Source organism: Lycorma delicatula, chromosome 10 (genome assembly GCF_047948215.1).
Source record: "Lycorma delicatula isolate Av1 chromosome 10, ASM4794821v1, whole genome shotgun sequence".
In the NCBI taxonomy this organism is placed as follows: domain Eukaryota; kingdom Metazoa; phylum Arthropoda; class Insecta; order Hemiptera; family Fulgoridae; genus Lycorma; species Lycorma delicatula.
Genome location: NC_134464.1, coordinates 26,170,609 through 26,195,766, shown reverse-complemented (window position 1 = coordinate 26,195,766; position 25,158 = coordinate 26,170,609). Strand labels below are relative to the sequence as shown.

At 28.9% G+C, this 25,158-nt stretch overlaps 1 protein-coding gene across 6 annotated transcripts in view; it reads right to left on the bottom strand.

Annotated features, from left to right (window-relative positions):
- The window catches only part of LOC142331664 (regulator of nonsense transcripts 2-like), a 90,782-nt gene that overhangs the window by 56,794 nt on the left and 8,830 nt on the right, over positions 1–25,158 (bottom strand). For all 6 annotated transcript variants that reach the window (XM_075377686.1, XM_075377689.1, XM_075377685.1 and 3 more), the window contains exons 5-12: positions 20,203–20,398; positions 18,670–18,815; positions 16,994–17,177; positions 15,902–16,053; positions 6,257–6,344; positions 4,773–4,923; positions 1,870–2,017; positions 1,162–1,380 (exon numbers count right to left, since the gene is read on the bottom strand). In XM_075377686.1, the coding sequence (XP_075233801.1) occupies positions 1,162–1,380; positions 1,870–2,017; positions 4,773–4,923; positions 6,257–6,344; positions 15,902–16,053; positions 16,994–17,177; positions 18,670–18,815; positions 20,203–20,398 (1,284 nt within the window). The remainder of the gene's footprint in view (positions 1–1,161; positions 1,381–1,869; positions 2,018–4,772; positions 4,924–6,256; positions 6,345–15,901; positions 16,054–16,993; positions 17,178–18,669; positions 18,816–20,202; positions 20,399–25,158) is intronic.

Here is a 25,158-nt window from a genome sequence, read left to right as displayed (position 1 = left end):
TCTAATTGATCAACTGTTTCAGAATAAATTATACAAAATGACAATTAGCAAAGTTTTCCTTAGTAATTCACTTATACAAAAGAAATTTCACAAACTTACAAACCGAAACCACAGAGAAAATTAGTATATATTTTAGAAATAGAGATTTTGATATTGCTTTCAAATCTAATAATTCAGTATGTAAGTTCATAAACAATAACAAAAGTAAAACTTCAAAAATCAAGAGCTTACAAATTTGAACGTGGTTCTTGTGATAAAATTTATATTGGACAATTAGAGCTTTTTTAAAATGTATAACCAACCACAAATCTTGCTTCTTTCTAATAATAATAATAATAAGGATTCTAATTATGCCTGTCACATTTACTTGATGAAAATCATGCTTTTAATCATAATTTCAATCTATCACATGTTAAGACTCATTCAACCTGAAACTATAGATATAAGCTTTAAATCTAAGTGTAAATATCACCCATTTTCTGATGTAGACAAATAGTATTACCTGATAAATGTGTACACTCCCTATTTTTGCACTTTATGTACTTGTTCCGTTCCACATTAAGCCGTCCAGTGCTGCAATCTAGTGGGTGCTAGCATTCGGCGCTCAAATCTGATCAAAGGCGGTCACACGTCATACTCTTAGTCCAGATGGACTCCATTCTTTGTTCAGATAAACGTTAGCTTTAATGTTGTATTTAATTTTATATTTTTTATTTTTATATTTAAAGTTATAAGTTATGTTAAAATTCTTTTATTAACTGTCAAGAAGACAATTCATTCAACCATTATTCAACAAGCAACAAGGCATTGTCTTCATTCATCACCTATGAACATAAAGTACAACCTCGCTCTGAAATCTACCAGTTCTTTACAGTAAATCTAATGAATTTACCTTCTTTTTGTATATAACTTTTAACCTTTAGTATTCTGTACTTAACTTCTGAAGAAGGTATTGTGTATTGAAACAGCTACCACGTTTACTTTCGTTTACCATCGATTACTTTCTTAAACAATTCTTTATCACTTTTATTGTACATAATACTCAACTTAGTCTCTTTTGTAATCTTTTTATCAGATTTAATACAAATCTGCATAACAATAACAAAGAATAAATAAAAATTGTAAATATAAAAAATTAAAATAATTAAATAAACAATTTACCAGATAAATTTTAGTTCTGTGATGAGTATCAGGACTACGATACAGGAATCTACCACAGGTTTCTAAAAGATTACAGGTCATCTCTATATGATGATGAGTAAAATCATGTAGTAACAACTTTAAACAGTATAATGCTTCCAACTTTGGATACAGTTCAAATTTTACTAATTCACCAATAAACCTTATCACCTTAATTTTTGATTCAACATTCACTTGATCCTAAAACAGGAAAAATCAACCTGACACAAGAATATACAGCATATTTTAACAAAAAATACCAAACTTGATACACACCCCTCTCATATACATAAAAAATACAAAAATCATCTAAATTACACCAATTCTCTTTTTTTTGTTTCAAGATAACAGGACAAGAAAGTTCATGATTTTATACATCAGTTCAATATTAGTGAAAGTTGCATAAATAATATTCTAAGAGCATTTTTAACTCATCTATTCAATATTAGGCAGAAGTTTTAATTTGAAAAAAGGTTTTTAGTGAGCATTTATAAGGTCCCTGCAGAGTACATACAATCAACATCTATAAGCTGAATGGGCTTTTCCATTTAAAATCTTAAAAAGCTTATCTTAAAAAAGCTTTTTTATCTTTAAAAGCTTATTTAATCTCAATTTAGATGAAAACTGAACTGAAAAAATAAAACTTTTTAAAAATGTTCAATACAGTAAAAAAAAATTAATACTTAATACCTTTTTATTGACATGATACTTAAAATCTTGCTTAAGCATTTGCACCAAATTAATAGATAATTCAGGAATTGCTGGATTCAATATAGCAATAAGACGCCCATAAAATGGTAAAAGATCCAAGCGGGTCCGATGTACATTAAACAAAGCTCTAAAATGCAAATTACATACCTTACATTAGCAAAAATATAATTTACAAGAGTTCAATTTGTAAAGCTACATAGCACTGAACTATCACATAAAATTGTCTAATTCTAGCTTCAGGACAATTTTAGCTATTTCTTTTTATTAAAATCATTCCAACTTAAATGCAAACACTAAAGAAATTAATAAATTAAGTACACACATTATTCATACTTACCAGAAGTTACTTAGAAATCAGTTAAATACATAAATAAACACACGTGCGCACACACACACACACATATATTAATTAAAATTTTACTTATGCAAATTATTTTATTTTAGCAGTTAGTTTCATCCTTTCTACCAGAAGATTTTTCAATATTATGTTTTTCTATTTCCTTTTTATTTTTGAATACACTTAAGCGAGTAAATAATATATTAAGGTAAATAGAATCCACACAAGCACTAAAATAGAAAGAAGATATTCTTCATTTTCAATGAATAACACGTTTTCAAAAAGACCACCATTATTAATTCCTCTACAAATTTCATTATTTTTAAAAAAAATTAGATTTAACAAAAATCCTTATATCATGCAAAATCTTAAATGAGGCTGAATTATAGTATCAATATTTATTATTAACAGTGTAGCCAGCCTGATAGCTCTAACATATAATTTAAACAAGATAAGTAATAAACTTTAAATAGTGGACTTTTTTAAATTTACAATTACTTTGCTATTTTTTTCATATAGACAGAGATTTAAAAAAAAAAATTCATGATCTTAGCTGAACCTCCTAAAATGCATTACTCATTGTATAATAAGCAAAAAATCAATAAGGTAAAAGTCATCTTGTATTTTACTACTTAACTGAATTCTCTCATTAAAAAAAAAAAAATTAGATAAAAAGCTATTATATACAAAATAAAGTGTTTAACACAATAATATATTTAACAAGGATTTCTCTTAATTGTAAATGAAAAATTATTACCATTTCAGATTATAATTTATTACACAATTATAAATTAAATTTACATTACACTGTAAGTGTAAGAGTGCAATGGAAATAAAATTAAGGATAGTAATGGCATAGGAATCCATCAGTAAGAAGAGGGAAATTGATAATAAACTAATAAAAGGAATTTAAGACGATAAACTACAAGTAAACACATTTCAAATGAAGCAAAAACTTCCAGGGCTAATTTTTACAGATCAGAGACTAACTGTTGTTACTTTTTGTGTGGCTAATTTCAGGACCTTTGTATCAAAGGAAAAAAAATTTGTTTGAAGTTTTAATACTTAAAAAGCTTGTACTCACAGGCACCTTATAATCACAAAAATGTGGTATGTGGTATTGTCCTACACGTCAATATGAGAGGTGGGTAAAATATAATGCCAAATTCAATCATAATTCAAAAATGAAAGAAACAAACAAGCAAATTAAAGAAACAAAGAAATGAAACAAACATGAAATAAAAGTTTTATTATTATTTTATTATCTGTAAAAACTTATTTTATTTTTCTACATAGTTGCCATATACAGCTACACTTTTCTCATTCTATCAATGAAGAATGCTAACAAACTTTCTTTGAACCAAAACATCACTGTGTCCTTTAGTTCAACATTTGTGGTAAAATGAATACCCTTAACATCATTCTTTAATTATAAAAAGAAATGAAAATCACAGGATGTCAAATCTGGTGAGTACAGAGGGTGTGGAATAAGTTCAAATGTCAACTTCATAAGAGACTTGGTAGTTACACATGATGTGCATGGCTAAGCAATATCATGTTGCAGAATTATTAGCTTTATTGATTGTTGAACACAGCACAACACATCTCCTAAAGTATTTTAACATCTCTCAGTACTGCACAGAATTTACATCAATCCAGCTTTCACTTGTCATGTACATATGTTTAAAACCCCAGAACACTGTCGAAAGAATTGTTTTGTAGAGGATTGTGTTTGGGATTTTTTTGATTGTGACAAACCATAATGCCAGTATTCCATGCTCTGCCATCTCTCTTCTGGATCATAATTATGTACCAGAGTTTCATTTCCCTTCACAATATTAAAAAGGAAATCATCTCCCAACTCCCAAATCATGATAATTTTTCAAAAGCTATTCGCTACACTCCTTTTGTTGTTTGTTCTTTTCTTTTGAGTTTGCATGGTATCCACCCACTCCAAACTGATTTTACAGTAGCGTAGTTGTGCAATAATGTTTCTACTCATTCTTTTGATATGCCTATCTGGGCGACTGCATTTGTGTGATGCGAAAATCATTCTGGATCATTTCACCCACCTCCTTCTGTTGCATCTTATCAGTTACAGCAACTGGTCGACCTCAGCAAGGTTCATCCTCAATATTCATTTCAGCAGCTTCTGATGCATAAAATTTTATTGCCCACCTACTAACAGTATTTTGACTAGTTTTATCACCATAAACTGCTTTTAGATGATCATGATGAGTTATCACTCTTTCTGCTTTCAATCACTGCATGTTATTTTAGATGTATCATCATAATAGATACACTTGATTCCATAACATTAACAACAAATAGAAAATGAGCAGGCATGGGTCAACAAGTTTTGGAGAGTTAGTAGCAGGGGAATGAAACTAAAAATTGGCAGTATCTGTCGCTTTATGCAATATATTCCCTCATACTAACATAAATGAGGATAATACAATTTTATATAATCTAATAGTACAAAAATATTATTTTAACTAAAGGTTATAAAAATTAACAAATAAACGAATAAAATTAGTGAAATTACTTGATAAGTTTTCTAGAGGCAATTTTGGTGTTGAATGATATTAAGAATTCTATTGCTGCATTATCAATCATTTCTCTATTCACACACTGTGGCAGGTGGTTAATGAATACATCCAACTGAGCTTTGTACACATTAGTGCTATCATCTTGTTCTAATTAAAAAAATAAAAAAAAACAAATTATAATAAACCAATCAATATTTTAACGTCTAAGTGATAAATTAAAGGTTTGGAAATGTTCTATACACTCTTTAACCAATTATATTAAAAACCCAAAAAACTGGAGTTAAAAAGTTTACTTTTTTGGGGTTTGGTATGGCAGAAAATGTCTTGAAAATGTTCAATTGAATTGAACAGCAAATAAAACTGAAAAAAAATTTATAGGGATGTAATCTGCAGAAAAAAAGATGTTATGAATTTAAACCGTATCAAAAACTGTTTTGATATCTCCAAAAAACTATAAAAATTTTAAATACAATCATAAACTTATAATTATCCAAATTGTTCAAAATTTCTTCCATCACTGTTTACACAATGTTCTAGTCAATCTAAAATTCTTTGAATGTACTTTTTATAACCTCAGCAGTAAATTCTCTAACTCCTCTGGGTAAAGTTTCTAACTCTTCTGGGTATAAGTTTTTTGTGCATATACCTAAGTTTTTATACAATCCTCACGTGTAATAATCTAGTGGTGTTAGTTAAGGTTACCTCCAAAAAAAGAGCTTCCAATATAGTTCTGCAATCTTATATTCATTTTTCAGATTAAAAATTTAGGTCCAAGAATTTCATTACATAAATCCTTACTTTACATAAACAGATCAGACCAAAATTTTTCACTAGCCATAATCCAAAATGTTTTCAAATATATGTTTATATGAGCTTATTTCTTTCTTTTTTCCAGTAAAACATACCCTGAATATCATTTCCATTTCCTTGTAAGATATCTTGTACAACACAATATTTCCTGAATACTTACCCAACCTACTGACAAAACATTTAAAACTGGTACAATGTTTCTTTAGATATGTTCGACTATATTATGATATAAAAAACTCTCTAACTTCGAAGTCTGCATCTATGACGGCTGGAATGTGGTTTGCAGACAGCATTACTTATAACACAAATGTATAAGGAAAGGTTCTGGTTTTGTATTTTTCATGCACTATATAATTTGTTTATCATAAAAAACATATGAGAGTTAAGTGCAATTGAGAGAAAATTGTAGATCCCAAAATGAATAAATAAATTAATTACTACATCATAGTTGGTTTTTTCATTCTTAACCTGCATCATGAAGTTGACAAAATGATAACAAAACAAAATTACCAACAGTGAAAAGCAAGTAGCTGCAATTGTTTTGAAAATTCATAAATTCTAAACAAACTTTATGTTCAGGTCTTTTTAATAGTACAAAAGATTATAATAAATCAGTCTAATGATTAAAGTGCTATGACTCATAACAACTGACAAAAATTAAAAAACAAACCTTCTACTGCTGTAATATCATCTTTTTGAGGATCTTCAACCAAGAAGTCTTCTTCCTTTAATTCTTCATCAAGTTTTTCTTCTGTCATCTGTAATTTTTGTTTTAAGAACACAGTTTTTAGTATAATCTACACAAACAAAGTACAGGTGATAACAAATAAAGAAATGCAGACAATAATGTTGCTGAGCTTTCCACATTTAGCATAGAACTTTACCTCTTTTGAATTCAACTCCTCAGTGATAAAAATGTAAAATTATTTTTACCTTAAACAATTTTCTTTTTTCTGATTTAGTCATTTACTTATTTTCTTATCTAAAGAAAACCACCTTAAAAATGTTTTACACTGATTTTATTAAACCATTACATTCATAAAATTTTACACAACTTCATCCCTATTCTAACGTATTAATTCTCAAGCATCAAGTATATTAATTGCCATTACCATAAAATGGTTACAAATAACTTGAAAATGATGTAGTCTTTTTCAAGAATATAAAGTATCTAATGCCTGGTTTATAAGGAAAAGTTAGGAATTACATGATTTCCCATGATCTTCTCTTCACTTAGCTGAATCACTGCTGCAAATTAGCATGCCAAACCCAATGAAAAGAGGTGATTTGAACCCTACAAGTGATATCTTTACTCTCAAACAAGGGCTGAGTATATTGAATATCATTCCCCTCAGAGAAAACTACTCCAACTGGTGCCTACTGTACCTCAATTGTTTTGCTTGTGTCACAACTATAAAAAAACAGAAAGAGGTAAACACCAAATTACTTATCCTTCATATTAAAAAATAATATGTAATACTAACATGTTCCATCCATTCAGTAAAAGAAAATCATCACATAAATGAGTTAAAAATATAATACATACAACATTTAATTATCTGATAATTCTATTAAAAACATTTTTTTTCATACACTGTAACAAAGCTTGAAAAAACTATTATCACACAGTTAAAAAAAAAACCTTTATATACCTTTATTCTACATATTTTTCTGAACCCATTCCAACAATTTATTTGCTGTAGTAAATTTTTTGGGGGTTAAAATCTCTACTGATTCAGCTACTAGTGGAATTTTTATTTTTGAAAAATAAAAACTTCTCTTTTTTTTACAACTTTGTAATAAAAAAGAAAGTTTGAAAGGTTGTAAAAAATACAGAGTAATTTTTAGTCCTGGTACCCAATTTTAAATGTAATTTAAGAAAGGGAAATTTAGGTGGAATAGAAAAATGTATTTGTTACTTACAAAAGAGATTTAATAAAAAGCTATTACTTAAATAATTGTTAAAGAATATGCTCAAAATGCCCACCCCTTGCGGTTATACACATACACACACACACACACACATATACACACACACACACACACTCTTTTCAGCATATTGGCAGAAACCTTTATAAGAGTTGCATTGGAAATATTCGTGATTAAGTCTATAATATTGACTTAAGTTCATCAATAGTGTGAGGATTGTTTTGAAGGCCTCGGACTTAATATAACCCCACAAAAAGAAGTCAGAAGACGTGAGGTCTGGGGACTTTGGAGGCCATAAGCCCTTGCTTATTATTCAATCATCAAAGAAATCTTGCAGAAAATCCATGGTTTCTCAAGACGTGTGGCATATAGCGGCGTCTTGCTGAAACCAGCAATAATGTTCTTGAGGTTCCAGGAAGGACACAAATTGGCGCACAATATTCCTGTATACTTCACCATTTACTGTCTGTTCGAAGAATATGGGTCCGACTATATGATGACGAGATATCGCACACCACACACCAATTTTTTCAGGATGCAAAGATTTGTCTTGTAAAACGTTAGGATTTTCAACCGCCCAAATTTGACAGTTTTGACTGTTCGCATAACTATCGAGATGGATCCAAGCTTCATCACTAAAGAACACTGTCTTTAAAAATTTGATTCCATTAACATTTACGAGACCTAAACCAACGGCAATATTGCAATCACTTGTTTAAATCTGGAGGCTGAAGCTCTTGGACTAATCGTACGCGATACAGATACAATTTCAATTTTTTAGCAGCTTTCTGAACAATCGAATATGACAAACCGACTTGCATGGAAAGTTTTCGTAAACTTTTCCGTGGAGAATTGAGCAATCTTGTTTTCACATTCTCTAAAATGTCATCTGTCAAGCGAGTTGGTCGACCACTACGTTTTCTGTCGCAAACACTACCTGTCTCTCAAAATCGGTTTGCTAGCCTAAAAATTGACATTTTTCTGGCAGAGGAACACCAACAAATTTAATTTGAAATGATTCTTTTACACTTGCGTACGATTTCATGGCAAAATATTGTTCAAGAATAAAAACACGTTCTATGGTAAAAGACATTCTGTTCATAACACGACCAGAAACGGCACAAATGTTTACACAGCTCAAGGAGAATCAACTCACACTGCCACATCTATACCGGCTGAATAGCACTACCAACTTCGTGTCACAAAACAAAATTTCCCTTTCTTGGAAAAAAAAATTGCCAGACATTAACAATTGGGTAACAGGACTAAAAAATCGCCCAGTACCATTTTAGTTGATAGGTAAAACCAGTAAAAAGTGTAAACAACTACACTTTTACAGACAGGGCCCTTTCATCAAACAGAAAAAAAATTGTTACCATATAGAATATACTTCATTTAGAGAAAAATATTTCATAAAAATTTGAGTTCTACTGGCTGAAACTGTCAATACTATTAACTGTTAAATAAAACTACAATTTCTGTGGTGAGGATGTTTATTTAGAAAAAAATGGTATTGTTTCCATAATATTTCTTATGGTGTTACTTTTTAATAAACCAAAAAACATGTACAAATAAAATATACACTTCCGAAATCTTATATAATATGGCACCCTTATGAATTTCTTCAACATTCTTTTTATTTGAGGAAAATAATTTTCTCTGCACAATTCAAACTTTATGATTATAGGTTGAAATGTTACTGGATATAAACCAAAGTCAATGCAAACACATACTTACAAAAATTTTATGACTGGGATTTTAATGTATTTGGACTCAGGGACCTCATAAATCCTAGAAATATAAAAATCTGAGGGATCATTTTTTTGAGCGATGATAGTAACTTTACTTTCTTTATATAATATAAAAAATATTCACATAAAAAAGAAATAACAAAATATTACCATATTGTAATAAAAAGAGAAGTTTTTATTTTTCAAAAATAAAAACACTAATAGCAGAGTTGGTAGAGATTTTAACCTAATAGAAAATATTTACTACAGTAAATAAATTATTGGAATGGTTCAGAAAAATATGTAGAAAAAAGGTGTTCCCTAGTGGATATGAGCAATTAACTATTAATTTGTTAATTGACAAATTAACAAATTTGGAAAGGAAAAATCTTGTTTTTCGCCAATAGTGGCTTTATTTTTAATTGCATGTAAAAATAAAAACCATAGATAGATGAGAAAATTTCGCATAAAATACCTTGCAGGTACTCTTTTCTATGAGTAAAACTAAGGGGTGCAAGCAAATTTTACAATAAGCACCAAAATCGCGCTACAGCTGTCATACATAGGTAGTGTACCTCTTGGGTGAGCAATAAACTTCCATAACTCTGTTCCTATTAGAGATAATTAAAAGATTCAAAATGGTACTGATTCTTAAGACCCAAAGTTATAAATTAATCAAATTTTTTAAAAAGTATTTTTTAATTCTGATTGCCCATTAATTTACTGTTAAAATTTGCAAGTTGTTGATGTAATGCCTATAACAATAAACAAATGCAAAAAATGAAAAAGTCAATATATTATTGTGTTCTTGAGCTTACTACCTACTCATTCCACAAGGGATATATCTATACCTTATTTAACTGATTATTTATCAACATTTGAAAATTGCAATTTTTATTAAAAGCATGTTTTGTTATCTTGGATAACACTCAAAACCGACATTATTAATTCTGTTTTTTCAAACATGAAAATAGTTTAATTGTTATTTGTAAGATAAAACATGTACTTTAAAAAGGCAGATATGGTTTTTCAAGTAAATGTTAGTGTACTTTGTAAAACACATGAAAATGAATGACAGTATAAACATACTGTTATAAAAAATTAAAAAAAAAAAAAAACAGATATTTTTATACTTCATAGATTTATATAAAAATACATTATTAATCAATAAGATTTAATTAAATTAGATTTGATTGAATTTGCTGAATTTAAAAAATTTTTGGCTGTTTGTGGGGAGTGGTTTTTGAAAAAATCCTCACATTTGCTCGTAAAAAAAGTATCTGGGAGGTTTTTTATACAAATGTTTCTCAGCTACCTATGGGTGCGTTTTATTTTTACATGTGATTAAAAATAAAGCCACTACTAGCAAAAAAACCTAACAATTTTCCTTAATTTGTTAATAAACAAATTAAAAATAGTTAGTTATTTGCTCATGTCTGCTTGGGCACACTTTTATTCTACAAACTTTTCCAAACCCATTTATTTGCTACAGTAAATTTTTTCATGGTTAAGACCTTTTGAGCCTGTTGACTCGACTATAAAAAATAATACTTTTTTAATTTGTTAAATTTCAAGCTTTAGAAGTTGACACCAAACTAAAATCAAAACCATCTTATCCTAACTTTGGTGCTAACTTAAAAAATCCAGATTTTAAAAAGAATTAAAAAACGTTGTTTTTTTTTTAGATATTGGTATCTATTTTTTAAACAATTGCATTATTTTTTAACAGTTCATTCTATTTTATATTAGTTTTATTTTTATTTAACATTTTGAATAGCCCTTCAAAAATAATGCTCATACTAAAGATAAGAGGCTCACAAGAAACACAAGGACAAGAAAACTGTACCTTGATAAAAATAATAAAATAAGTGCACAAAAATAATGAATAGAGACTAAGTAAGAGCGAAGACATGTTTGAATGCAGAAAAATATATTGAATATCAAAATAGCATCAGGCATATGTTATAACATCCAATTACTAATGATGACAAAATAAAAAGAAATTGTAGATTTACACAATACAACTTTCCATTTAAGAAGTTTTTCAGTTACATTATCTGAACAGTTACAATGAACACCAAAGAAATTTGCTTTACAAAATAACAAAAGAATTGTCAGAACTTTTTTACTTAGTTTAGAATAATGCCTTAATAAAGTTTTTTTTTTTTTTTAATAAATGGGGAACAAACTTGAGAATTCCTTCTTTTCTTTAAAGTTTATTAAAAATGGAAAATACGATACCAGGCATAGGTTGTCAACCCTACTGAAAGATAATCACATGATTATCTTTCAACTGAGTTACAACATCATTCAACAGGATCTCTAAATGAGGGAGAACAGATGATAAACATAAGATTAGTTATCCATAACTCTTTTTGTAAATAAAGATCATGCTTTTGAAACACACTTCATAAATAAATCTAAATGAAATGTTTAGAAAATTTTTCAATTTAGTGAAAAGATATCCTGAAGCTCAATTTTCTGAAAATATGATATTGATCATCATTAACCACAATAATATGCTAATGCATTCATTGAAACTCTATCCACAATTTTAGATGAAGCATATTAGATCTGGAGGTTCGAAATAGGAGAAAAGATTTTTCCCAAGCATGAGACTAAGTGGAAAGGGTCCGAAAAGGTGTGTGGATAACTTATGAAACTTATTAATTTATCTTGTTGCTAATATATTTTTTTACCAAATTATTGTAAAAAAATTGTTTTCAGTTTCGTTTTGGTTTTTTTTAATACATCATTTATTAAAACAGTAAAACCCCACTGGCACAACAGAAAGCTAAGAAAATTCTACATAATTTTAATAATGAGCACTTTTTTCTTTGACCAGTAGATTTGACAGTATTTAATTAACAAAAAGCTGCTCACTAAGTAGGTTGATCATGTGAGCACGCATCTCTTGCAGTAATATATACTTACAAGTAGCGTGGGCCACAAAAAAATACCCATGACTTTTGATTATTAAAGATATTTGAGAAATTCAAAATTACATGTACAACTAATATTCAAGAGAATTAATTAATCATACTTTAAAAGTATTTCAAATGTTTGAATTCCGGTTTTCTTGTTTAACTGTGAAATTTTCCAATTTGTTGATTGCCCTTTACTTATAAACAAATTTGGAAAACTAAAAAGTCACTATGCAAAGTTTTACATCAATAGAAGACATAATAATCTACAACTTTACAAAGTTTTAAATGAAAATGTATACTCATTATCTTTTTATAACATTTTTTTTGTTATAGAAATATTTTCATCTTTTTGGACATTATTTTAAAGTTTGCTAATAAAACTCGCAGAAAAATTAAAATTTTAGTAAAACCAATTCTACCAGCTGAAAGTACAGCTGAGAGTTATGTTTTACCTCTCTGCAAGGAAGTAAAAACATAATACATAGCCTAAAAATATATCGCTAATAGAATTCATATATAAAGCCTTAAAATGGCTTTTTCTTTTTTTTTAAATTTGTTTATAATTGCAGGACTTAAATTGAATTGGAAAATTTCACACAAACAAGAAACTGGGAATTTAAAATACTTTCAAAATATAATTATTACTCTGTCCTGAGTATTTGTTACACATGCCTTTCTGAATCTCTCAAATATTTTTAATGGATCAAAAGTTTTGTGTTTGTTTATGGCAGGTGTGACTTGTATAAACAGCTGTGCACTCACGTGCCTACTCAGTGAGTGGATTTTTGTTTATTAAATACTGCTGAATCTACTGGTCACAGAAAAAATTGCTCATTGGCAAACCTGTATAGAATTTTCATAGCTCTCCGATGGTGCCAGCCATTTAATAAATAACTGATACGTTATAGAAAACTGAAAAAAAATTTTATAATAATTTGTTAAAACAAATTAACAACAAGATATTTTAATAAAGAGTTTCATACATTAATCCACACACCTTATGGACTCTTTCCACTTTGTCTCATGCTTGAGAAAAATTTGTTCATCTATTTCGACTCTACAAATCATATATCCCTTGTCTATTATTTTCTTCTGTGACAAACAGTAATCAGTTGATTAAATTTTCTTTGTGCCAGTGGAATTTTACCTTGTTTCATACCCTTCAATTTCCATGATGTTCACTTCAAGATAATCCAGGTATTGTAAAAGTCAACAGGTTGTAAATTTCATAAAACCTAGATGATAAACTGCATTTCAAAATTTACAATCTTATCCACAACCTAGTATATACTAAAAATGCTTGTGTAATTTTACCAAATAATTCTTCATTAGTAGCTGTTTTAACAATCAAATCAATTAAAAGTTAATCATCAATTAACACATCCATCCAACAAGCAACTTTAAGCGCTGATGTTTCAGGCGAGTACATGTTTTGAAATGACTAATGATATTAATATACTGAAACGTATATAATCATTACTTATAAGCTCCTGTAGCTGTTACAAGAAATAATAAATAAAAAGGATTACTATCATTAAAAATAGTTTAAACTACAACTATGAAATTTGATAAGACAGCTTTTTGAAAGTAATTGGATGAGAAAGTGAGGAAACTTTTAAGGTATTACTGTACCTCTAACAGGGTCCATTCTTTATGAAGCATTCTATTAAAAATTTGTTTATAAATAAATATAACTATTTGTTACATTAAAAACTTTTGACTATCAAAATTTTGTTTCAGTCTTTCAATTTAAATTTTCCTACATGACATGTTATCAGGAGGGAACGTCTTTTAGTTCTTATCAGAGCATGAAATAAGAACACACCACTCCTCCTACTCCCTAGAATTAGTAATTTTTTTAAACATTTTACTTTTTCAACCTATTAGATTGAAACACATTATTTTCTAAACGAGTCATTAAAAGGTAAAAAAACTTTTCAGTCTTTATTAAAGAGGCACAGGGTGTGTTATTGTAATATTCTTTTATTCAAATAGCATCAAAAATATTTTTACATAATAAGTAGCATTCAATGTTTGATATGTTATAACAGGGTAAACTCAGCATAAAACTAAATTTGCATTCATATTTATAACTCTTCACTGATTTAACAAAATTCTTGACAATTTTATTATTTAAACAACAAATAAAAAATACTGATTCTCAATTTGATACAAATTCTATATACGTTCAGGCCTTCCGCTTCACCAAATGGACTAATGATTCTTTTTTTCTTTTATTCTGTAGAGGTAGTTCCTCTGGTGATCACATTACAAATATATTTTTTAATTCCTTGTATGAAGTATACAAAAAAGTATTGTAATCTGTGAAAAATTTTGGTTTTCAGATTTCAACCAAAATATCTATTTTGTCCATCCCTGAATCCATTTTGACTAGTTCGGCATGACGTCTGTACATATTTATATATTTATGTATGTATATACGTATGTATGTATCTCACATAGCTCAGAAATGATTAGCAGTAGAATGTTAACATTTTGGATTTAAGACTGTTGTAACATCTAGTTGTGCACCTTACCTTACCTTTTGATTCCAATCAACTGGGGCAGAAGTGTCCAAAAAAAGCCCAAAATCCAAAAATGGATTTTGGACTTTTTCTTAACTGCAGTAATAAGCCATCATTGAGAGCTTTTCAACGATATATCGTAAGTGGTTATTTTCACTGGTTTACAAGTTATGGCCCAATAAAATTTTAATTCATGAAATATTTAGATCTTACAAGGGGGAGGCACATCGATTCGAATTAGACTTCATTTCCTTTTTTCTTTTAACTTTTTTTTACCTTTTTTTTTAAATTTAAATATATCGATTTATTAAATAATTATTATCTGCCAAATGTAAAAAAAAACTTTTACAATAAATAATAATTCAATAAAATAAAAATAAAAAAATGTAATAAAAAATATGTGTAATTTAATAGGCGTACAAGGAAGTCATGTGATGTCCACATCAGATTTTTTTCGTTTAAGTTCAGTAGACATGTTTTAAATTAAAAATACAGTGATTATATAAATAATATATAGATTTTCATTTTTGCCATCATGTATGTACTGCATAGTGTACAAATAATTATCTCATTAATACTTTCTTCATATACCAGAACCTTAGTTCATATTTAGTACCAATCAATATTTTATATACTTTCTCAGTACTCACTTTATTTTTGTTTTTTTCTTAATGTAGTAATAAAAATAAAACATTTCTGCAGTTTAGAAAAATTTACCTCCACTAGATTGCAGCCTTTTTACATCATTTCTCTGCATGTATTTTTTTTATTTTTATAAAGATCCAGTTTTCCCACTTTTCATGAATATGGTTCAAAAGATTTTTTTGTAAAAGCAGTTTTTTTCAATTTTTCTCTTTGAGTTATGAAATTTTATTTTCATAAAAAGGTTTTTACAAAAATCTTTAACATACAAACTAAACTAAAATATAATTTTGTACCAAATTAAGGGTTATTAAGTTTATGATGATTTGCTACAAACTTTCTAAAAGTTAAAATTTAAGTATTATCATTTAGTCTTTAGTGTAATTTTTTTTTAAGTCATTTTCATTTATTTATTTATTTATTTTAATTTCTTATGTTTCAAAATCAAACACAAAAAACCTACACAAAAGATTATATTAAACAACAGTAATTATTTCACTAATTCATAAAAGATTTTTACAAAAACAGAACTTGGAAAACATAAAATATAATTATACATCACCTGAAGATGAGGAGGCTTTTGTTGTTTATTAACTGGTAATATTGGTAAATAATCCTGTAAATTTGGGAACTCCTGATAAAATTTTCTAGATTCTTCATCTTCCCACAGATTACCAATTGTTTCAGTCATATCAGCTGAATCTTTTAAATTATCTAAAAAAAATTTAAAAAAGAAACAATCTATCATCCTTTTACAACATTTTACTATTCATTATCATTATTATACTATTTCCTTAATATCTAATACAGAAATTAAATTCAGTTAATCTAACTACCTTAAAAAAATAAAATAAAGAATGTTTTCTAATGTTTTAAATTAGTTTTAAGTAGTTGAACATTTATTTTTATTGCAGAGGTACATCATTTGTCAGGCTTTCACTTATTTGTATCTTGTCTTTTAGTGCTCTCATGCTCCTTTGCCTTTTAAAGTTTTTTTATAGTGACCATTGTAACACAGATAATATCTAATTCAGATTGAACATATTTATTTTTCCATAGTACTATTTTCTTTTAGCACAGATGAATAATTCTATGTATGCTGTTTTCTTTAAATTAGAACTTTTTTTTTCCAGCATTAATGAATGCAAGCATTTTACAGGACTCATTTTCACTAACTCACTAAAATATAAACAAAATTGCAGTGTGAAAAATGTTAAACAGTACAAAAAAAGAGGTAAGACGTATTAGACATGAAATATCTGAATAATGAACAATAATGTCTACCCTCACATTGCTTACAGCACATTTAAGTGATATTTTTTTAAACATCATTAACATAATCAAGACCTTGCGCTACATGAGGATAACCACTTGTTTACATAACTAAAAGAACTTATGGATTGAAAAAACTTGAAGAAAATGGATGGGAGATTCTATGATGTTACAATCACAAAAAACATTCCCAGGCTCATATAATATAATGAGGTTAATGATAAATATGATGACATTAATGACTATGATAAAAGATAGATCAAATAAGAACTTACAATAACTTAATCCCAAAATAAATCTATTTAAAACCATTTCTGGATTTTTAATGTTTACTTTCCGAACATTCCTGAAGTATATAAGTAAAGCGTTAAAATTGTCTCACCTGGTTCTGGCAAATCTGGAAATTGTTCATCAAGTAATTGTGATAAGCTCTGTGTTGAAGATAAAAGTGCTTGAAGTTCTGTTTGCAATTCTTCAGTTTTACGAACTCTTTCTTCTTGTACTTCACCTTTCATTAGAAGTATCTTTTTATTTTGACTTTCAAATGACTTTACATTTGTATGTACCTGCAATTATCAGAAACCACACACATAAAAACTACTGATATAAACTATAATTATATCTAATTATTCTAATGATTATATCACTATAATTATTCTAATTAAATGCAGCGTCAATTGCTACGGCATTGGCAATTAATAAATGCAAAAAACGTACAGTGAAACAACATCTGATTTTTAACTTTGGTGAACAGCAAGAACTAGCTTATATTAAAGGTCACTTTGGCTCCTAGCATTTTTCCTTGTTTCACACCCTTCAATTCCAAGATGTAACAACCAATGAATTTCCAGATGTTGAGTTACATTGTAAGAATATCACTTTAGCTAGGACCCAAATCTTTATTAACTGAAAATTTTGTTTAGTTTAATATCTAATTGAAATGTGCCACATTTTGATATGTTTTGTTTTTAATAACCTTTGAAATTTTTATGTTTGTATAGTCAGAATCAAATTCTCTACAGGTTTTGTTTAAAAATTGTATGTGTTTGTTATCCACTTAACAAAGTTATAACTTTTATACCTAACATAAAATAATGTGTTTTTTGACCCCATTTTCTGTCTTTAATCTCAGATTTTTTAAAAACTACCAATGATATAGTTATGAGACCTATTTTTTCAAATTCTCAGGTCAGATTTCATATACAATTACATTTATCCTTTAATTTGTGCCCCAAGAATTACAGTTTGGCTTAATTTCACCAGCCACACTCATAATCGCTTTTTTAACTTTCTACTTTATTTCTTCAATACATGTCCTGAAAGTTTGTTACATTCTTCATGATTCCTGCATATTATTCTCAATTAAAAAATTACACTATCAGATATTAATTTCAAATTATTAGTTTATTATTTACTTTTAATAGTACATATTTCAACTTGTTTATTTGTGTAACTCAGGCTTGTGCTTATGCATATATATTTGTGTTTATGTGTATGTGTATGTGTGTGTGTGTGTGTGCACATGCACATACACACATGTACTTTGCGCACTAAATAAGAATTCTTAAATTAACTGCCGATCTTTGTACAAAGTGATAAACTCTTAAACTAACTGCCAGTCTTCATAGCAGAGTGGTAATGTCTTGGCCTTTCATCCGGAGGTAAATCCTCGTCAGGCAAGGCATTTTTCATGTGCTTCAAAATCCGTTTCCAGATCCTATGGATAAGCTTCAAGCTGATGTAGCGAGATCAACAAGCAAAAAAAATGAATAAATAAAAATTAATTTCAACTGGGATACAAGTCTGGATTCAAAAAGTGTTTAATTATATTTTCATTTTAAATTTTATTTTTTATTAAAATTTTTGTATTAATTGTACGAGTGAAAAGTAAAATTGTTATAATCGTTTAATAAAAACAACTCTGTTTATGGGTATAATAAGCTCCTACTGACAATAAAAAAATAAAATAACACTTAAAAAACATTTAAAATAGAATACTCTTATTTCTAAAAATATCTAAAATGCAGTTATTAAATATAGACAAAACATTCAAATCACCTTAAGAAGATGTCTGCATAATGACACGTAATATTCTTTTAATAGGTTTCGTATAGTCTCTTGTTTCTCAGTTGATAAAAGATTATTACGTGGAACTTCAATGTTGTAACATTCAGACAGGAATCTTATTCTTTGTGGGACCAAGCCTAATAAAAAAATTCTTGCATTACTATACAAATTAAGAATTCAATAATTAATTTCCTTACCACTTCTTTAACATCATCGGAATAGAACTCCTTCTTACGCTACTACCTACGAATTCATGGCTAATAAAGTGTGTACCAGAATAATTTACAGGGCCATAGTTATATAGGATTTGCATAAAATCCATTCTCTATTAAGAAAATTTAAGTTTACACATGTTGCACCTAGAGAACAGTAAAGCATACTGTTAAATAATTTTCATAAAATGTTAGTCAAATACTGAAATGAAAATTGTATATGCTTATATGTTTGTTACATGAAAAATTTTAATTACAATTTATTCTCTGCGAGAAAATGTGAAATGGATTATTACTTTTTGAATGTACAAAGGCATAAATTTTACTGAAAGAGCAGTATTATTCCAAGAGAAAATTTTAAGACAAGTTGAATTTAAAACTAGAAAGATTTGTTAAAGCCCACACAGTAATGAATGAAATCATAGAAACATGAAACATGGTTTCATCAATACAATGCAGAGAACAAACAGCAGTCTGAACAGTAGGAAGGAGCAACAAAAAAAAAGAAAACTATTCCATCTCAAAGAAGTCTCAGTTATGGTTTTTTAGGATTCTCATTTTGCGGTAATTTTGGATGAAAAATTGCCTTTTACTTTCTGTAAAACGGCAAGACCATCACCAGAGAGTATAAAATTTCACTATTGGACCAATTTAAGGGTGTTATTCAGGATAAACATTGACATCTGGCCAAAAAGAAAGTGCTCTTTAATCACAATAATGTGCCTGTGCAGTAATCTCAAGTTGTTGCTACAAAACTCCATGACTTGCATTATGAAGTGCTTCGACATACACTGTATTCAATGGATTTGGCTCCCAACAATTACTTCATCTTCCCAAATCTGAAATGACTTGTTGGATGAAGATTCACTTCGAATGATGAGGCCAAAGCTGAGACAACTACTTATTTTGCAGTTGGACAAATCGCATTATACTGAGGACATTAAAAAGTTGGAAAGTTGATTTAAATGTATCAAATTGCAAAGTGATAACATTGAAAAATAAAAATAAAATTTCTGAAAAACTGTATATTTTCTTTTTGTCAGACTGAGAACTTTTGGAACAACCCTCATTTTATAGTTTCCTACACTTCCTTTAAAGTGTGCATAATTCATTAATGCTAAAATAAAATTCACTGAAGAAGGTAATATTAATTGGCTTCTTATGACATTTGGACAAAAGTTTCATCAGTTAAAATGAAATAAATGATTTTATAATTTTTAACAATTTTATAAAAGTTCATAATGTCAATAATTTTATCCCAGATTTAAATGTAATTACTTAATTATTATATAAAATTCATTGAAAAATTTACCAGCAAAATCATCACCACAATGCCTACAGAAGCTGATTATAATGTTAATATTTCGATGTGTATCTTTATCACCAGTCATAAGGTTTGTTAATGTAGTAATAAGTGTAGGTAAAGCTTCTCTTTGTGAAAATACACCACAAACAACCAAATCAGCATAGACACGTAGATCAACACGCAATTTACTCGGGTTTGTGACCTGCAACAGATCAAAAAAAAACTTTATAAAATACATGTACTCTGAACACAGAGAACCCAGATAGCTAATATAAGCTGACTTTCTCTGTGAAATATTTCAACAATTTACAAAAAAATTACTCTTTAAAAAAGAATTTAAAAAATTACTCACTAATTTTAAATAAATTTCCAATCTAGATGATAGGGCTATAGCTCTAGAAGGAAAAGCATTGTAATCAGTCCAATTTGGGCATATGCGGTTTTCACCAGATCTAAAATTTTGACACCTAAGGAACCCAAAAAAATTAAAAAATATAATGGAAATTTTCCAGATGTTAATAATTGTATGTATATCTGTTTGGTGTTGGCCTCTAAATCACCTTATATCTCCAGAACTACCGGATTGATTTTGAATAAACTTGGTCAGATTACTTCTATATATTGATACCATTAAATTTTCAACTTAAAAGGTCAGGGGGTGATGCTGTAGAGCGAGGTCACCCTCAGTATCTTTAGATTTTGCCTAATTAAGGTCATATTTTTCTTAGGCGCATTTGTTAAAAATTAAAAAATAATATTTTAGGGATGCAATAATTTTTAGGGTCCAATTTTGTGGTGAGGTTACCCCCCCCCCCACAAAATGATCTAAACTATTGCTATGTTGTAATATCACAGGTGAGTGGTAGAATTAAATAAATATTATATTATTACATTTAAAGTGTAAAAAAGTAACTCAGTCTGGCTGGTCCTTGAACTCTATTGCTCGGTTGACTTGATACCTGGTGCATTAAGCCTTGTAGCTACACCAATCTGCCAACCGTACAAGCAAGATTTGTTCTATTTAAGTTATGAAATTACATTAATTTAGTTAGAGCTGACCGTCAGTGTTAGTACTGCCAAACCCCCACAAATTAAATATGGTATATGTGCGTGCTTTAGTTACAATCATTAAAATGAATAAACAAAAAAATAAATTTAAATAAAATGATAAATATTTTTAATTAAGCTGTGTGTATAAGTCATGCATTTTAACTTTCCCATCACGCAACTAAAGCCATGTTCCAGGAAAGTCCTACAACTAAATTGTAAGCTTTTACAAATATAGTCAAAAATATGGAAACCACTCAACAACTTTAAAACCATTCCAGGTAGAATAATGCAACTTTCAGGATAAGATATTGGTAAACACCATTAACTTTTGAGGAGAAATAAAATTCGGCCTCTTCTTGGTGGGTGGCTAAGTTCAAAAGAGATTAAACTGAATTAAATTAAAATTTAATCTAATTAAAATTTTCTTTTAAAAGTAAAATTTTAATTTTAAAAAATTGTTATTTTTTTAACACAATTGCTTTTGTTCCAATTTAATTTGTAAATAAAAACATTGTAACATAATTATGCTGATCAGCTGATTAGTGATAGTCTCTTACCATTGTTGCAAAAATGATGCTATTTTATTGTTGTGCAATATAAAATGTTGAGTGTTCTTCTCAGGTACTCCAATAGTCCAAGTTTCACTTCCATATAAAGCTACAACTCCAAACACATACTTGCAAAAATGTTTTCCTGACGTTTACATTTATTTCTTTGTTGTAACCAAATTATATTTCTGATTGAAAGCTCGTTATGCCTGTGCTATTCAGCATTTTATATCGCTCCTGTTTCGTCCATCTTTAGAAATTCTAGTTCCAAAAATAACAAAATTCTTCTACCTCCATAATTTTTTCTCTTCCTATTTTTATATTCAGTGGTCCATCTACATTATTTGTACTACATTTCATTGCTTTCATTTTGTTCTTGTTTATTTTCAAGCGGTAGTTCATGCATAGGACTTCATCCATGCCATTCATTGTTTCTTCTAAATCTTTTTTACTCTCAGCTAGAATTGCTACATCATCAGTAAATCATATCATCTTTATCTTTTCACCTTGCACTGTTACTGCATACACTGATTAACTGCTAGTTCAATGTAAAAATAAAAAAGTAACAAGGATAGGGAACATCCTTGTTGGACTCCCTTTTTTATTACAGCTTCTTTCTTATGTTCTTCGATTATTACTGTTGCAGTTTGGTTCCTGTAAATGTTAGCAATTGTTCTTCTATCTCTATACTTGAACCCTGAATTTTTTAAAATGCTGAACATTTTATTCCAGTCTATGTTATCAAATGTCTTTTCTAAGTCTATAAATGCCAAGTATGTTGGTTTGTTTTTCTTTAATCTTCTTCCTTCTACTATTAATCTGACTGCTAAAATTGCCTCCCTTGTCCCTATACTTTTCCTGAAACCAAATTGGTCCTCTCCCAACACTTCTTCCACTGCCCTCTCAATTCTTCTGTACACAGTTTTAGTTAGGATTCTTGATGCGCGAGTAATTAAGCTAATTGTTCTGCATTCTTCACATTTATCTGCTTCTGCTTTGTTTGGTATCATGACAATCACACTCTTTTTGAAGTATGACGGAATTTCCCCTTTTTTGTAAATATTACACACTAGTTTGTACAATCTACCTATGGCTTCCTCACCTACACTGCGCAGTAATTCTGCAGGTATCCTGTCTATCTCAGAAGCCTTTCTGCCATTCAAATCTTTTAATGCTATATTAAATTCAATCTCAGTATTGTATTCCCCTTTTCTTTCTCCTTGACTTGCTCTTCTTCCTCCATAATACCAGTTTCTAATTCATTTCCTCTGTATGAATCTTCAAAAGATTCCACCTACCTACTGACCTTTTCTTTTATGTTATAAGTCAGTGTAACAACTTTATTTAACAATTTATTAATTTTAATTTATGTACCACAAAATTCTCTTTAATTTTCCTGTATGCTCCATCTATTTTACCAATGATTTCTCTTTCCATTTCTGAACACTTTTCTTTAATCCACGCTTCTTTCCCAATTTTCACTTCCTGTTTATAGTAATTCTTAATTGTCGATAGTTCCTTTTACCTTCTTCATCACTAGCATTCTTACATCCATCCATCAGCTGCAATATATCCATTGATATTCAAGATTTTCTACCAGTTTTCTTTGTTCCGCCTAAGTTTGCTTCTGCTGATTTAATAATTTCTTTTTTTAACGTTCTCCAGTTCTTCTTCTAAATTTTCTACCTTATCATTTTTACTCAGACCTCTTGTGATGTCCTCCTCAAAAACCTTCTTTCCTCTTCCTCAAGTTTCTCTAAATTCTACAAATTCATCTGACACATTTTCTTCAGGTTTTTAAAACCCAATCTACATTTCATTTTCACTAAATTATGGTCACTGTCAATGTCTGATCCAGGATATGCTTTGCAGTCAAGGAGTTGATTTGTAAATCTTTGTTTAATCATGATATAATTTATCTGACACTTTGCAGTATCACCATCCTTTTTCCTTATGTATATTCTTCTATTATGATTTTTAAACTGGTTGTTGGTAATTACTAAATTACACTTCGTGCATAACTCTAAGTCAGTCCCCTCTTTCATTCCTTTTGCCCAACCTGTAATCACCCATAATATTTCCTTCCTTGCCTTTTCCAATTCTTGCATTCCAATCTTCAACTATTACTAAAGTTTCATCACCTTTTATGTGTTTAATTGCTTCGTCAATTTCTTTGTATACACACTCTACCACATCATTATCATCATCATCATGGACACTTGTAGGCATGTAGACGTTAAGAATTGTTGTTAACTTAGGTTTTGATTTTATCCTTATTACAATGTTTCTATCGCTAAGCTTTTTTGGAATACTCTATTGTCTTCCCTGTCTTCTTGTTCATTATGAAAACTACTCCTGCCTGCCCTTTATTTGACGCAGAGTTAATTATTCTAAAATCACCTGACCAAATGTTGTATTCTCTTCCCACCGAACCTTGCTAATTCCTACTACATCTACATTTAACCTATCCATTTCTCTCTTTAAATTTTCTAACCTACCAACCTTTTTAGATTTATAAAATTCAACACTCCAACTCATAGAATGTTATTTCTTAATTCTGGCGACCCCTTCCTTAGTACTCCCCATCCAGAGATCCAAACAAGGGAATAGTAGTTTATGTTTGGAATATTCTACCAAGAAAGGCAGAAAATGCATCTTTGTTATATGAAAATGCAGAGAGCAAAATTTTCTTTGAAAAAAAAACAGCCATAGTTTTCCATTGCTTTCAGCTGCGTAGTACTCAGAAGATTGAGTGTTTATATGTTTAATTTATTATTTAAATCCTCCTGACCTACATCGTTAAGAACTACTGAAAGAGCTGCTGTCCTCTTTTAGGAATCATTCCTTAGTCTAGCTCTCAACAGATACCTCTCCGATATGGTTGCACCTTCGGTCAAACTACTCTGTATCACTGAGTACTCAAACCCCCTCACATCGGCAAGGTCTCATGATTCATAGAGGGAAAAGCTACAACTAATACCAATAAATTCAGAGTACAACAAATTAATTAAAAAATATGGTTCAGATATATGGTACATATCCTTTTTGAAAGAGACTTTGATAGGGATATAACTTTGATCTTTATGTCCTAAACACAGATTTTATTGATTGGAATTTACAATGAATGATAACTTTTGTTCCAGAAATTTTGAAGAAGGTTATAATTTACAGACTTATAATCTAAAATATAGTGGATTCACATAAAAAAAAAAAGAAAAAGTAATCGGCACCACTGTTTTGAAAAAATAGGTAAACAGCTGCATACAGCAATTGTAAATATATAATTAAATAATTTTACTCACTTTTCATTTAATTACACCTACAATATCAATCCTATATTCTAATAACCATCATAACTAAATAT